Source organism: Podarcis raffonei, chromosome 10 (assembly GCF_027172205.1).
Source record: "Podarcis raffonei isolate rPodRaf1 chromosome 10, rPodRaf1.pri, whole genome shotgun sequence".
Lineage (NCBI taxonomy): Eukaryota > Metazoa > Chordata > Lepidosauria > Squamata > Lacertidae > Podarcis > Podarcis raffonei.
Genome location: NC_070611.1, coordinates 46462998 through 46480017, shown reverse-complemented (window position 1 = coordinate 46480017; position 17020 = coordinate 46462998). Strand labels below are relative to the sequence as shown.

General features: G+C 44.0%; 1 protein-coding gene across 2 annotated transcripts in view; it reads left to right on the top strand.

The window, feature by feature from the left end:
* The window catches only part of CACNA1I (calcium voltage-gated channel subunit alpha1 I), a 288035-nt gene that overhangs the window by 235470 nt on the left and 35545 nt on the right, over positions 1-17020 (top strand). The window contains exons 15-24 of one of the 2 annotated variants that reach the window (XM_053405099.1): positions 203-284; positions 2482-2654; positions 3001-3420; positions 5473-5573; positions 6309-6432; positions 9540-9608; positions 10827-11011; positions 11619-11745; positions 13254-13379; positions 15856-15945. In XM_053405099.1, coding sequence (XP_053261074.1) covers positions 203-284; positions 2482-2654; positions 3001-3420; positions 5473-5573; positions 6309-6432; positions 9540-9608; positions 10827-11011; positions 11619-11745; positions 13254-13379; positions 15856-15945 — 1497 coding nt within the window. Of the gene's footprint in view, positions 1-175; positions 285-2481; positions 2655-3000; positions 3421-5472; positions 5574-6308; positions 6433-9539; positions 9609-10826; positions 11012-11618; positions 11746-13253; positions 13380-15855; positions 15946-17020 lie in introns of both variants that reach the window. The other variant, XM_053405098.1, reaches the window with a different exon arrangement.

Sequence of the window (17020 nt, the reverse complement as noted above, 5' to 3'; positions counted from 1 at the left end):
CCATTACATGGCCTGGACACTAAGGTGTCGCCTCTTATGTGCAGTGGCATGTCAGCTAATGATTTCCATAAAGTAGTTTGCCTTGCCTTGGAAATTCCCTACCAAGCTGAAGCCACAAAATGCTGGAATCACAGGGAAGCACCTCCTTTGCTCTCAGGATGCTCACAATTCCCAGGTCTTTGATTTTATTTTCCCAATGCAGGGTGATGCTAACCGGTCATATTCAGATGACGATCAGAGTTCATCAAACAATGAGGAGTTTGACAAATTCCAAGATGGCTCGGGTAAGAGAAGGTGGTATAGGAATTCTGCATGACTGTAACTGCAGTGAGAACCGCTGCATGAAATCTAATTTGTGAATATATTGGTTTTCATGAGAGTAGCGAAATAAAGTCTATTACTTAATATTGCCCATTTTCCCTATTTCTCACGATTGGCTGCAATTCTGGCTTATTAGCATAACTACCTTGCAACTTTGAATTAGGCTGCAATCGTAGTGACTTACCTGGGAGTAATCCCCATTGATCTCAGTAGGTCTTACTTTTGATTGCCTTGTAAGAGCAGAATAATCTTGGATCCTACTTAAAGTTGTGTTGGTCTCTGCTTTTATATGTGAAAACATAACATCTTGGAAAGTTCCCTCCTTAGGAACATAAGAAGCTTACTTATACTGAGTGAGACCATTGGTCCATTTAGTTCAGTAATGTCTACACTGGATTGACAGTGGCTCTCCAGAGTTGCAGGCAGGATTCTCTGTCTTAGCCATATCTGGAGACACTGGGGATCAAACTAGGACTTTCTGCATGCAAAGCAGTTTCTCTACCACTGAGCTACAGCTTTCCCTTTTCATCTTCCTCTTCCCCAAATGTGCTCTGAGTCCACAGCAATGGACACTTCAAATGCATTTGCATTTCTAATAGTAAAAGGCAAAGCTATTGCAATGTTTTTCACTAAAGGATTTTGGTGCCTTTTGGACACGCTGTGGCCCAGATCCTGTCACTTCTCTTTGAAAGGCAACAGTGATGTCCTAGACAGGCTTGGCGAAATCAGGCTTTTCTACTCGACCTCATAGGAACTAGGATAACAATGATGAAGATGTTCAAGCTGCTGATGGAACTGGGCTCCCACACTGAGTTTCAATCAAACCCCTAGTGTTCAAATCACACAAAGCACATCAGACGGAAATAAAAAATATGTGTAAAATACCCTGTGGCTACTGATTTGACTTGACAAAAGGTTGGATTCAAACATCAGTAAAATCAGCCAAAAGACAGGATGGCAGAATTTTGTTTGTGTGATAGCCAAAGCAATGCCCTCTGCTCTTCTTTGAGAATACTGCAAATTGCCCTTAACACAAACAGCTGTAAATGCCAGTTACAAGCCTGCGTATTCTTATTAAGGACCACAGTGAAGAGGGGGAAGTTCGCTGGGAGTTTGGGGTTTAAAGAAAGTGATGGGGGCAACTTACCATGGAAATGCACGCCAGTCAGGCACCCTTACTACATTGGAGTGGTACTTGAAGAGAGAAATTGCATTTTATCTTTGTGTTGTGAGCAATGATCTTTTCTCTTTACCATATGGCAGCACCCAATAGTGTGTACCATTCTAAAGATACATCTCTGCCTCGCCTTCTGGACTTCAGTTTTTATTTGCTGTTGGTTTGTAGGGTGCCCAACCTGGAGGGAATTTCACTGGTTGTCTGCTTGCTTCAGAACCTCAAAGCCCCTCATATTGCTGATGGGTTTCCAAGGCCAAATGGCTCAATAGGCGCTCTGCTTCCAGGGAAGTCAGGACATGTCTGGTAGTAGATAGATTCCCAGATACGAATGAAAAGAGATTTGCTGGTGTTGGTCTGGGAATGCAGAGGTGGCTCTCAAACATAGGATACAAAACAGCTTGTCACGGATTGGTTAATGCCTTCATCGGTTTCTCTCATTTTTACTATATTCTCCTTTTGTAATGTGTGCCTGCTGCAGGAACAAAGCTACAGCTGCCTTCGATTTGAAAGCAGGGAGGGGGGGTATCATCAGTCATTGCAGTTTTGCTTCTTTCCATGTATGTGAATATTAAGGTGCTCACACTAAGGATAGCTATTGCTACTGCATCAGTTTTCCTGCTGCTGTAGTGGAGTGCCTACTGCAAGAATCTTCTTTGCTAAGCATTTGGGCAATAAAGAATAAGCTTTACTTTCTCCCAAGGAGAACGTTTCCAGGCTTTAATGGGAAAAGTATGAAGCACTGTCAATGCAGAAGCTATTGGGTGATGGAGGAGAATTCTCCCATATTGTTCTCCCAATTTCCTAGAGGCATTGCTATGAAGATAGTGCCAAAGTCTGAATCTATGTATGTGGAATTTATGTATGAGCACAGTTCCTTCGAGTTCACTATATATCTGAAAGCACGTGAATGCATTTATTGAAGGGCTCTCTGGGTGGAAAAAGGAATGTCCTTTGCTCTCTTTCCTTTGCATTTTTCTGCTCAGATCCAAAGCTTTGTGCAATTCCCATGACCCCAAATGGACATCTTGACCCCAGCCTTCCGTGTCTCAACCAGCCTGGAGCAGCTGCTGGAATTCCCAACCCTTCCCGCAATACTCTGCAGCCAGACCAAGTCCTCATGGCCCTCGAATCCAGGAAAAGCAGTGTAATGTCTCTGGTGGGTGAATTTAAATCTAGGTGTAGCACATGTTGCCTACCACAATGATTTCCAGTCCTAACACCTGAGAATAAGATCCTTTACAGTGGCAGCCAATGTATGCTGTGATTTACCACATACTCTAATTTACAGTTAAAAGAGCTTGAAGTAAAAGCAACTGGTCTGAAGTAAGTTACTGTTCCATTGTAATTTTAATGATCTGTGTTGATTCTGAACTGCCTCGTGTGATTTTCGTAATGAAAGATGGTCTAAAAACATTCTGAAGAAATAAATGGCTGAGGATGTTGACTTGTGCTGCTTTCCTATTTGGGTGGGGGTGCTGAACCCTCTCTTGGATTTCTTGCAGTCTAGCTCTCGTAGTTCTCATTACGGTGCCTGGAGCCGGACTGGGGGCTGGGGGAGCCGCCGCTCCAGCTGGAACAGCCTCGCCCGGGGACAGAGCCTCAAGCACAAGCCTCCTTCAGCTGAGCACGAGTCCCTCTTATCCGGGGAACGACACAGGGCATCAGAGGGTGAACAGGAAGGGCTAGTAAGAGTTCACCACCATCGGCGAACCCTCTCCTTGGACACCAAAGGCTCCTCTGAACTGGTGGAGTTGGCACCCACAGTCCTATCCAATCACAGGCCTTTGCGGAAAATGGGTGTGACCACAGGACCCAGTGAGCACCAGAACTGCAATGGCAAAATGCCCAACATTGCTAAAGATATGTTCCCAGAAATGAACAACCGCAAAGACCATGGAGAAGATGAGGAGGAGATAGACTATGTAAGTAGTTGCTTCCTCCAGTAAAGAGGCATTAGGACTTTGTAAAGTTGAGGAGAACCATCATAACAGATAAGAGGGTGAGCTGGGCCAGCCCAGAACTTCCTGGCTGTACTGTGCAAAGAGAGATCACAGTGAAGCTCTAACAGAACCCTTTCCAAAACTTCTCCTTCTATGAAATGCTTTTCATGTCATGTTCTCTGAAAAGAACATTGTGTTCTGTGACTTTGTGTTGCAGTTCTTCAATTAAATAATGCATACCAGAGAGCCAGTGTGGTGTAGTGGCTAAGAGCAGTGGACACTTAATCTGGTGAAACGGGATCGCTTCCCTGCTCCTCCACATGCAGCTGCTGGGTGACCTTGAGCCAGTCACACTTCTTTGAAGTCTCTCAGCCCCACTCACCTCACAGAGTGTTTGTTGTGGGGGAGGAAGGGAAAGGAGAATGTTAGCTGCTTTGAGACTCCTTCGGGTAGTGATAAAGCGGGCTATCAAATCCAAACAACTCCTCCTCCTCCTCCTCTTCTTCTTCTTCTACCAAGGAAGGAAATAATAGGTAAAAATGTGCATAAGAATGCATATATTAGTGAAAATACCATATGAAAACGCATTCTGCTCAGGAAAATTGCCTATTGGAATGTGTATATCATGCAAAATTTTATACCAGCACATGTATGCTAGGAGAAATTTGCATTAGAATGCTGATCAGTTTTCATGATATATATAAATATATATATTTACAAAAATCACAAACTGATACAGAAATGTGGAGCACTGAACTTGACAACAGAAAAAAAAATAGAAACTGAGAGAGACAAAAATTGAGACATTTGTCCTTCCCTAGTGGTGAGTGAGCTATCTTCCAGGAAGATTTGCCCATTTTGATCTTCTCATTGAAGAGTGATCAGCTTTTGAAGAACTCTATAGAACTCTATGGTTCCCCAGATTTCCCAAGCCATAGACTCTTCTGGCATTATTTAATTGGTTTCAGAGTGCTTCTACCACCTTTCAGGGCACACTGCCCACGCAAGGCAGCTTGCAAGACATGAAAATTCAATTTCTGTCATACACCAAGAACAGCTAAAAATCCCACCCACAAGTACAGCAGAATCCTATCAAACTTCATAGGTTTTCTTGTTTTTTAAAGATCAGCAGTGATTAGGCTTTACGTGTGTATCTCTGAAGCCCTGTCCTTAGCCTGAGTCTTGTCTGAAATTCCAGATGTGTTAGTAGAATATTTCCTCTTATACTACATCTCAGACTCTCCTTTATATTTTTGGCATTAGGAACATCCCCATGGATACCTGCATGCCTCTAACTGCGTCTCTCTGTTACTTATGGAATAGGCAATATTAGTAGGAATGCACAAACCTCTGATGTAGCCAATGTTTGAAAAATTACTGTGAACTTTATGCAATGTTACTTCAAATTGAGTCTGATTCCCCGAGACTTACTCCCAACATCCAAGTAAGGGTGCTCAGGATTCAGTCTCGGCTACATAAAATTCTCTCTCGAAGGGACTCGATGGATTTCACCAGGTGTGAAATGTCAGTAAGGGACATTTCCCCAAATGTCAATAAGGGACATTTGGGGGTTTTCTCGGTAGAAGGCAATGCTCTGAGCTGTTTTAGTAGCCCATGGCTGTTAGTAGTTTTAAGTGTTGCCCAATCAGCAAAGCTTTCTTTCAGTCTAAGTCAGAATGGCAGTGCTGATTCTCTACTTTCTAGGAGGTAAATTAGTTCATTAATCCTGCCATGGTGCTTGCAGTTGGCTCTGATGACCTTGAAGTTCTCTTTTCAGCCCTTCAGTTTTATGTCAGATCAGAGAGAAACTTCTGAACGCTCTGTCCATGCCATCATCGTCTCCCACAGCTGTGATTTCAAGTCATTTTCTTACCCTGCATGGGGCATGGTGGGTAGTGAATGATCCATATAGATGAAGAACCTGTAATTGGGAGGTTTCTCAGTTTTTGGTATTCAAGGCGTTAAAGGAGTCTTGCTCGTGTGGGGAAAGTGAAGAAGGTGGCAACTTCTGATGTTCTGCCTCGCTTTTCACAGAGCCTGTGTTTCCGTATCAAAAAGATGATAGAGGCCTACAAGCCAGACTGGTGTGAGTTGCGTGAAGACTGGTCCATCTACCTTTTCTCACCACAAAACAGGTATGTGTCCTTTACTTTTGCTTATGTTTGTGGGGGATGGGCATATTGGGGTGGGATACTACCACGCTGCCTTGAATTTTTGCATTTACCTTCAATCACACCTGCACATCTTTTAGAGCACAGGTTGGTTTATGCATTACATCATGGGTAGGTAAACTAAGGCCCGAGGGCCGGATCTGGCCCAATTGCCTTCTAAATCCGGCCCATGGACGGTCTGGGAATCAGCGTGTTTTTACATGAGTAGAATGTGTGCTTTTATTTAAAATGCCTCTCTGGGTTATTTGTGAGGCATAGGAATTCATTCATCCCCCCCCCAAAAAAATATAGTCCGGCCCCCCACAAGATCTGAAAAAGTTTGCTGACCCCTGCATTACATTATCAGACATACACCATGATGTATTTTTTAGCAATGTTGCACTGCTGTATCTTCTTTTCACAATACGTTCTGCATTATTTTGCAAAGCTTATAGCAGCAGAGGAAATTATTCCAGCTCTCAAATTTACTACTATTTATTATTAATAAAATGGGAGATTCTAAAAGTTTGCCATGAGGCAATACTAATTAAATCAGTTGCACAGTTTTCAAGTGGAACCAAAAGAATTTTGAACGGGAGGTTTAACAGCTAAAGTTTCAGGGCGTAATTTTATCATCTTCCACTTCCCCCAAACCTTCTCACTACCCCTATCATCCCTTAGAAACATATGCACTTCACAAACAAGTGAACTGTCTTTCAGATTTCGTATCCTCTGTCAAACTATCATCGCCCATAAGCTGTTTGATTACATTGTCCTGGCCTTCATTTTCCTGAACTGCATCACTATTGCCCTGGAGAGACCACAGATTGAACAGAGAAGCACAGTGAGTACTATAACCTGCTCAGATGGACCATAGAATCTTAGGGGAGCAGAGTTCTTTTTACCTTTTGCACAATTAGGACCTAGAAATGATGTTGGAGAGTGCGGGGGTTTTTGTTTTGTTTTGTTTTGTTTTGTTTTACAAACTTGGTAAAACAAGTCTATGGAGAAAATGGAACTTGACTAGTTTTACTAAGAATTAAATGTATGCCTCTGTTTCCAGTGGAAGCAGCTTTGTATATGTGTGATTGCATGTGTGAGCTTGGGCCTGCCACTACTAGTATGCAGCCCTAAACAGCCATTCAGATGAAATCCTTGACAATATATTCTATGTGAAGAAAACGCTTCCTATCTAAAACTTCAGAATGGTACTTCTTTACCGTATTTTTTGCCCCATAGGGCGCACCGGCCCATAGGGCGCACCTTGTTTTTTTTGGGGGGGGATAAAGGAAAAAAATATCCCCCCCCCAGGCGCAGGGCTGGGACGGGGAAAACCCGAGCTTCCCCCGACCCCAGTCCCCAGAACAGGCTGCTATCCACAAGCCTAAGGAGCCCGGCGGGAAGTCGCGCTGGTCTCCCCAGGCTTGCGGATATCTTCCCGAAGCCTGGGGCGCATGGCTCAGCACGCCCCAGGCTTCGGGATGGAGGCAGCTCCCACTGCCAGCCTCCAAACCAGGTCCGCCTCCCCGCTGTCCCCCGAGCTTGTGGGGCAGCGGTGGGGAGAAGCGCTGCTTTCCCCACCGCCAGCCTCCAAACCAGGTCGGGGAACAGTGGGAAGGTGCGCTCTGCCTCCCCGCTGTCCCCCGAGCTTGTGGGGCTGGCGGTGGGGAAAGCAGCGCTTCTTCCCACCACCAGCCTCCAAACCAGGTCAGGGAACAGCGGGAAGGTGCGCTCCGCCTCCCCACTGTCCCCCGAGCTTGTGGGGCTGGCAGTGGGGAGAAGCGCTGCTTTCCCCACCACCAGCCTCCAAACCAGGTCGGGGAACAGCGGGAAGGCGCACTCCGCCTCCCCGCTGTCCCCCGAGCTTGTGGGGCTGGCGGTGGGGAGAAGCGCTGCTTTCCCCACCGCCAGCCTCCAAACCAGGTCAGGTTTGGAGGCTGCTATCCACAAGCCTTGGGAGCCCTACGGGAACTCCCGCGGAGCTCCCAAGGCTTGCGGATAGCTTCCTGAAGCCTGGAGAGCGAGAGGGGTCGGCGTGCACCAACCTCTCTCGCTCTCCAGGCTTCAGCAAAAGCCTGCATTCGCCCCATAGGACGCACACACATTTCCCCTTCATTTTTGGAGGGAAAAAGGTGCGTCCTATAGGGCGAAAAATACGGTACATTACTAGAACAGCAGCCAATGATAGTGAAAAATGAGGAAAACACATATCTTTCTCATGTATTGGAAATCTATACACCTGCCAATAAGAGGGAAGCTCATTGTGTACACGACAACACTGAAGATGAAAGTTAGATAAGATGGTTTATCTGTGTGCTTTGGGGATTAGCTTTTAAATGTATAATCAGGAGAACATACACACTGAAGACTGTTTTCACATTCCTGAGACGAGGCTTGCGAAATTCCACATATGAACCTTGGGCACATAGCAGGCAGCACTTTCCAGCTCATGGCAAACTGTGTGAACAAGCCATCCTTCTGCACATGTGGGTTTAGGTGGGATTGCAGTGACAAGATAACAGTCCAGTGTTGTGCCCGGTAGTGGGGGGAACCATAGCTTAGTGACAGAGGACACACTTTGAATGCAGAAGGCTCCAAATTCAATCCCTGACATCTCTAGTTAAAAGGCTCACCTGGCAAGTAATGAGAAGGTCCTCTGCTTGAGACCTGGGAGAGCTGCTGCTGGGCCAAATGAACATCTATATATGTTGCTGTTATAAGGCAGTTTCCCATGTTCTGTGAACAGTTTGCCTCAACCACAGAAGAGCCACATACTTGACTTGATTGCTAGGAGCACCATCTACCTGAGGATTCTATTCAATGGTGTAACAGTTCACAACTGGGGGGCATGTTCACAACTGTGGCTCAAAATGCAGCAGGTTCATTTCCCCCCTGCTGCGTTTTAAGCTGCATTTCACAGTTCACATCAGAGATGGGATGGGGCATTACCTGTTTGGTTTCCTCACCCCTGCAACCCCCCTCCCCCAGAACTCCCATTTATGAAGCTGTCATCTGTGCATGCACAATGGCTATTAGGGCACGGTCACATGACTGCTAAAGACTCTCCTCCCTGGAAGAGAGGGGAGTGGTTGTGGGTGGGAGCCCGAGCTCCGCCCCTGGCCGGGGGCCTTAGCCCCCGCCCCTCCTCACCTGGCTGGCGCCCACGCCCACCGGAGGCAGCCAACCAGGTGTCTCCGGGGGGCGTGTTTAGCAGCTTAATGCTGCGGCTCCAGCTCCGCCTCCATAGTTGGATTAGCATCAACAGGCTCCACCTACTGTTGAATAAACCCACCTCCTATAGTCATCCAATGCCTAAGCCAATACCTTTTCACTGCTGTAATCAATAAAGTTGTGGCCTTTTCTTGCCCATTAACCTTATATCACGTGTCCTTGTGTGTTTATTTCACATAGCGGGGGTCGGGCCCTCGATCCACAACTCTGCATCTAGTTTTCTAGTCAAACTGAACCTGCTTTGAGGAGGAAATGCATCAAATAGCAGTATTTGTCAACAAAGTACAGGGTCAGCATGGATTGTGGCTCATGTCATGGGAATGTGACTTCTAAAACTAGCAGTGGGAGTGCACTGGGTGCAGTGTAACTGGCAATGTGACCATGCCCTTCGTTGTGTTTGTATCTTTTTTTTAGGTATTTGTGAATGTAAATGAAAAGAAAACCTCGGTCGCTGGCCTGTTCACGTTCATTTTTTATTTCTACCACATCCACTAGGAACTGATTGGGCCACAACGGTAGACTAGGAAGGACGACAGCATATTATAATGTACTTGAGATGTTGGGTAGGGTGATGCTTTTGGCAGCTGACCTTAAAGTACCCTAGACTTTTAGATCCACCTGACTCTTAGCGACCAAGTAGGATTTGCCAAGCTCGTTGCAATGACTCAAACTGCAGAGCTCTTGCTAGATATATTCTGAGGCTGCCTTTGATTATTCCAGGAGAGAATCTTCCTTACGGTATCCAATTACATCTTCACAGCGATCTTCGTTGCTGAGATGACGCTGAAAGTAAGTCACCCATTGACAGCTACCAAGCCGTCCCCATTTCACTGACCCAACTAGCCCCTTCCAAGTCTGCCAGGGAGGCAAACATACCATTTGGGGGGGGGCGACGGGTAAGGTACAAAGGGATGCCATTTTCACAAATATATTTGTCAGAGTTGAAAGAGAGCAGACGCCCTTTTGGTGAATGGACATATATTGCTGCAAATAGGGCAGCAGTTCTTTGTCTATTCAGAGCACCATCCAATAGGCTTTGTTTGCCTATGATGATATCAGCACTTAGCAGAATCTGATGAGCTGTGAAGCATTTCAGCATCAATGTCACTGCATGACCCCTGGCTGGCTAGGGTAACTTTAGAAAAGCGAGAACCCAGGGTGGGGAGCAATGAGAATAGCACCCAAGAGACAGACGGTGGGGCAAATAATGGCAGCACTTTGAAAGTGATTTCAGGGGTTGTGGTTTTTTTCCAAATAAACATTTCTTCCCTCCTCCAAAGAAAGGATCCAGTATATTCACACACACACACACACACCCCAAATGAGTAAATATTCAGTGTGGCCATATTTCTTGCTGGTTATATTTGTACAATTGCTTCCCACAGGCTGGCATGATAGGGAGTACTGAGAATTAAAACCAGTGCTTTTTTTTCTTAAAAAAAATGTTTAGGGGTACTCTCATTTTGACTCAAGAAAATCACCATTTTATAGTTCAAATTGGGAAAAATTAATACAGTAAATGGACAAAAGTACAAAGTTTCACAAAATGTTTAGGGGTATGCATACCCCTGCGTCCCCCCAGAAAAAAGCACTGATTAAAACCCTTTCATTTCCAAATCTCAGAACACCAAAACTTGAAATTATCTCTGTGGTGATGAAGGGATTTGTATATAGTATAAGCAGCAGCAGCAAGGAGATCATCAGGGCCTTGGTGGCTATTAGCAGCTTTTAAAAAAAGATATTTGTTAGAGGTGAAATCAGGCCCTCCTGTCCATTTTTTATTCCCCAGAGTTTTGGTTGTTGTTGTTTTTATTAGAAGAGAACCAAGCATTATATCAGTGTCAGTGATCAGCTTTGCATTGACCCCATGCCTGTTCCCATCAAGAATTCTGTACCCAGGTGAAACCCTCAAGTATCTGCACTGTGTAGTAGTTCCAGGAGTGTAGCTCAGTGTTACTGCTTGACTATCACATTCTCCACACTCATACATTCTCTCATCTCCCCTAGGTAGTCTCCCTTGGCTTATATTTTGGGGAGCAGGCCTATCTCCGCAGTAGCTGGAATATCCTGGATGGCTTCTTGGTGTTCGTGTCCATCATTGATATTGTGGTTTCGGTAGCCTCTGCTGGTGGAGCCAAAATTCTGGGCGTGCTGCGAGTCCTCCGGCTGCTGCGTACTTTACGCCCTCTTAGGTGAGATCCAAAAGGCTAGTCTCCCTCCTCCTCTCTTTTGTAAGGACCCTGCTTCTGAACACCCAGAGAAAGCTTGTGTGGACTCCCAGATGTTTTGCCATGATAAAGGTTTTGGAAAGGGCAATAAGAAGGGTCAAGAGCTCAGGGCATCTTAGATACAGTCTGTGATTACAAGGCCAATCAAAATAGGAAAGAACAAGCTTACAAGGCCAATCAAAATAGGAAAGAACAAGCATAGAGGCAGGGAATGGGTGTATATGTATCCAGAGTCAGTTTTGACAGTAGCGATGGGGGAGAATTTAGACTTGAGTTTGCATTTAGGTACCTAATTTGCACTTTCAAAAGCAATATGCAAACCAAAGCACAGCTGTTCTTCGAAATTTTCATTGCTCTTAATGTTGTAATGCAATTGTCCAGCCATGTAATGTGTACAAAAATACATATATGGGGATGAAATGATGCCCTTGCTTGAAATCTGCCGTGTTGCTTTATGGGGCAAGCAGCTGTGTCGTGATACTTTTTAGAGAAGCTCTTCGTAAAGCATTGAGAAAAGCATCTCTGTTCTATGTCTCCCTTATTGTTGCTCCTCACAGTGCTTCTTTTTCAGGGTTATAAGTCGTGCACCGGGCCTGAAGCTTGTGGTCGAGACACTCATTTCATCACTCAAGCCCATTGGAAACATCGTCCTCATTTGCTGTGCTTTCTTCATCATCTTCGGCATTCTTGGGGTGCAGGTACTGTTGTTAATATCATCTATGAGAAAATGTATTATTTTTAATTATTATTATTTTAAAATTAATTTTATTGCATTTATATTCCACCTTTCCTCCAATGAGCTCATGGTGGTGTACATGGTTCTCTTCCTCCCCATTTTACCCTCATAGCAACCCTGTGAGGTAGGCCAGGCTGAGAGAGAGTGACTGGCCCAAGGTCACCCAATTGAGTTTTATGGTTGAGGAGGGATTTGAACCCGCGTCGCCTAGGTCCTAGTCCAACACTGCAACTACTACACCACTCTGGTTCCTGTATCTTTCAAACAAACAAAAAATAATATCCTACACAGTTTAAAAGGCCATAGATTGTTTAATTAGCCAAAGGTCTGGAAGAAGAGGAATGTTAGGCAGGCTCCCAGCTCATCCCTGAGAATGCAGGCACAGAGAAAGCAAGAACCTATTTGGATGAGCTTGAGATGTCATATTCACTAATAAAAAGAAGTAAAAAACAAACATCAGGAAAGGAGGGGTGGGAAATCAAGAAGGAATTTATATTAGGGAAAAACTTTATGATGATAAATATTTTGCAATATTTTTGGAGATTTAATAAAAAATTAGAGGAGGGGTCATATTCACTGTTTCACACTCCCTCTTAGGTCCAGTTCTAATGTGATAGCTGGAAGGGATGCACTTCAAAATAATAAGAGTGCAAGGCTGGTGTTCAGGGCTACAGTAAGATTCAGCTGGACCTCAGGACCCAATGCTGAAATGGCAGGTTGGCTGCTGGTCCAAACTGAAATGCTTGAGAGCGCAGATATCTACCTGCTGTTTTATTACAAAAAAGTGTTTTGTTAATTCCTGACTTTCCCCCACATTCCAAGCACTGGATCCACCCACGACTATTTGAAGAAGAAACTGGTGACGTTCTGTTTTATTTTAGGCTCCTACTGCAGAGGTCTGCTGGAGTGGGTAGTGCTATCATTTGGAAGAATGTGCTATACTTAATCTGTATGTAGGGATGGCAGTTTCATAATGTACGGGAAGTGCTAGAAAGCAGATGAGCTTCCTGTAACGTGTGAAGTCACCCTGAGATTTTCCAAATGCACAATCCAATCCCTGCCATATGGGAAAGGGAACTGGGGCAACAGATTTTTTTTAAGTCACCACCGAGTAAATTTATGTTGAAATGTCTGAGAAGTAGGGGATATTTTCTGAGTATTTAATTCATGGGAGCAGTATGCTCGCATTCAGCAAACCCAGTAACAATTTGGAACAGAATAACTCTAGACTGGCCTGGGGAATAGAATTGGGGCATTTTGCTTCTGCTAGTCCCCATTCAGCTACTTTCTCACTTACTTGCTTCCAAATGGGTGTCAGGGGGTTAATGACTCTCAGTTCACAATGGGTCTTAAACCAGGTGGCAGTCAGTGACCGAAAGGCGAAAGTTGCCTTGTCTCATAACCAAACTCAGGAGCACCACCCTCCATTCCTAACAGCAAAATCTCTGACAAAGTGGTTTCTTCTTGCAGCTGTTCAAGGGGAAGTTCTACCACTGTCTGGGCGTGGACACCCGAAACATCACCAATAGGTCTGACTGCATGGCTGCCAATTACAAGTGGGTTCATCACAAATACAACTTCGACAATCTGGGCCAGGTAAATGTGGAACCCTCCAAGTTTCCTTAGACTCACTTTAGTCTCCCTGGTGTCTTCAGCCCAAAAGGAAGGACTGTGACTTCAGACATAGATCCTCACATTGAAGGATGGGAGGTTGTAGTCCTGCTGTTGAGAGCCTTCATCTTCAGAAGCGTATCCAGTTTTTCATTACCACATTGTAAGATAGATATACCTTAAGAATCAGAATTGCAAATGGCACAGTCCATCCAACGTTAAGCGCTTCTAAGTCTCCTTGGTTTCAGCAATAAAATCAGCACATTGAACTAAACCAACCACATTTTAATAAAAATGGCAATTAAAGCTTCAGTTAAGCATGCACTTACATGTCTATTGTGAAGTAAATACCATTGTTCAATGGGGTTGACTCCCAGGTAAGTGGGTTAAAGGACTGTAGCCTTTACTCCATTACGAATTTCAGTGCCATGCAAAGTGCTTAACTTTGGTTCAGATAATGCCTCAAGGTCTGGTTTGGTTTGGTTTGGTTGGTTGGTTTAAAATACTGATATACCTCATCTCATTGGAATAACATCAAGTTGGCGGACTGTGCAATAAATGATTAATGCAAAGCAGCAATTCAAAAGCTGCTTTTAAAAATTCAATAAAAGCAGCATATCTCAATTACAGTATCTAAGACTCTTTCAAGTGGTCTCAGAGGTCAGAGAAAGCTGAAGACCTCTGAGACCTAAAAGAAAAAAGAACCAGAAATAGCATGTTGAGGTTCTAGAACACGTAGGAACATAGAAAGCTGCCTTCTATCGAGTCACACCTGTATGAATTGTGTAGTTAAGTAACTGGCACATGGCCCCTTTAAGAGAAACAGGCATAGCCTAGGAGGCCAGCTGCTGCAAAGCTGACTCAGAGAAGTGGCCTGACTGCAGAAGTTTGTTACTACTTTATGTAGGCTCCCAGACCTTTTCAGAAATAAAGTTCATTAACTTGGCTTATAGTGAGTTTCTTAGATAAACAGCTGAAGACAACACACGGTGTCAGAAGTTTGATGGTAACACAAGACCATCAGTCCATCTAGCTCAGCATTGTCTGCACTGACTAGAAGTGGCTCTCCAGGCTTCCCTTCCAGCCCTACCACCTGGACATGACAAGAATTAAACCTTCTAGATGCAAAGCAGACACCCTACTGTTGAGCTGTGGCCCTTCCCACCATATGACATGTGCACATGATTTATGTGGAAAGGATAAAGAGCTATGCATTATGAGGGATTAAACTGTAATAATTAATTGAAAATATTTTCAAATATATTTTCAAAAGTCAGAATTTTAACTCTAATTCCAACGCTGTTGATGGTGCTAATCAGGATTTACTGGGCATGTAGGACAGGAAAGCAGGATCCTACTTTTGACTCTATGCATTCATCAACTCTTCTGAACAGAGTCTACAGACCCTGCACAGAAAAGCCAATGACTTCATGGAGGGTGGAGATGGGGCCTGCCACCACAATCCTGCCTTGCAGCAGCACATGTTCAGCATGCTCTGTTTAGTTGCATGAACAGGGATATCATTTTCATGGGTTTACGTTGTATGCTACCTTAAGAAGCAAGTTTTAAATGCAAAGAAATCAATCGGGGGGGCGGTGTTTACGAGGGACAAAGAAAGAAGCACTACAAATAGTGTGTTTAGATTCCAGTAAAGCATGTTCAGGCCGGACATTAGAAAAGATCTCCTTGCAAAAAGAACTGCTGGGGAAATGAAAATGGTTGCCTAGGGAAACTGTCGAGTCTCAGCCTCTGGAGGCTCTTAAGGGAGCAAACAGAGCGAGTGTTTATGGAGGATGCTTTACATTTCTGATTAAGGTATTCTAGCTTCTTTCCCTGTTTGCATCCAGTTGAAATTCACTGTCTAATCTGTATGTTTTCTTAATGGATGCTCCATACTCTTCCCATAATCTTCTCCCAGTGTTGGTGGAGAGAGGCCTCCTGAAGTGTCTTGGAATCTTTTTTGAAGGGTCAACTTTTCAACGGAGTTCAAATTTTCCATGGTGGAGTGAGACGTGGCAGGGAAGAGTTCAGAGCCAGTTATAAAGGGATAAGTGGGTTCTTAGAAAATAATAATCAGATGCATGTCACAGTCCTTCCTGATACTTTTTATGTTTCCCTTTTTTGCAACCCCTTGGATTTGATAGATTTGTGACATTTTAGCAAGGAATGGAGTGTATCGTGATGAGTTGTTTTCTAAACCAACAGTGTGACTGAGCTGATCTGGTGTTTCTCTAGGGACGAATTTCTCAGAGGACAGCTGTCTGGCAGCACTGCCTTCTCTCTCTTCCCCCTTTTCACAGGCAAATTCTTTTTCCCTCTCCCATCAACTTTTCCTGGAGAACTTTGGTGGTGGAGGAAGAAGGAAGGAAAGAACCTCTCTGTTTTTTTGCTGTTCATTTGTGTGCATCAAATAGTCAACCCCTGCACCAGTCAAAAGCTGACTCAGTTTCATGTATTGCAGGCTTTGATGTCACTCTTTGTACTGGCTTCCAAAGATGGCTGGGTCAACATTATGTACAATGGACTGGATGCTGTGGCTGTTGATCAGCAGGTATGGAACTTGCATTACAAAATGCTCATTCATGTTGCTTTCAGCTGGGTTGTTAAATAGGCTGAATGATCCATCTTTGATGACTCCTAATTGGTTTGCTATGTACCGCCCCAAGTACTAGGAAGTTATAGGGGGAGTGGTTAAGTTTTTTCTGGATAACATAGTGCGGCAGGCCATTTTTCATGATGTCTCTATGACAAAAGACATTGAGCATAGACAGATCACTCTTTTTCTGGTCAATGTCTGTTTTGCATGTGTTCATTCATAAAGCCAATCCTCCCTGTTTCTGCATTAAAAAAAAAGACCTTGCAATTTAAAATATGTATGTTTGAACATATTTTCCTAATGGTATTTTCTCGCAAAGTGCATTTTTCTAAATTTATTTAAAAAACTTTTCCTTCCAGTAGCACCTTAAAGACCAACTAAGTTAGTTCTTGGTATGAGCTTTCGTGTGCATGCACACTTCTTCAGATACACTGAAACAGAAGTTGCCAGATCCTTCTATATAGTGAGAAGGTGGGGAGGGGTATTACTCAGAAGAGTGGTGGGAATGTGTGATTGGCAGATAGCTGTGATGAGCCTGTTGACGACTCTTAACGACTGCAATAGGTCTTACAGGAAAAAGCAAGGGGTGAGAAGGTGAAAAATGGCTTTGTCATGTATAATGAGATAAGAATCCAATGTCTTTGTTCAGACCAGGTCTCTCCATGGTTTTAAGTTTGGTAATGAGTTGCAATTCAGCAGCTTCTCTTTCCAGTCTATTTCTGAAATTCCTTTGTAGTAAAGGAATTTATGTCATCATGAAAACTTGCATTTCTAGATGCATTTTAGTACTCTTTTTTGAGTGTGGGAGCTGCATTTCAAAATTAGAAGTGCAAACTCCAAAAGATTACCCGTTTCTGACCTGCATTTTAGTATTAGAGATCAGGTCAGTTTGTAGCAGAATTTGCGAATAACAGATTTCTCAGTTGACCCTTCTAATATGTCTTCTTGCTGTGTGCATTGAACTTCCTTCATACATGTGCAATGCCAAATCTCTCTCTCTCTCTCCAGTTCTCTATTCTCTCCTCAAAAC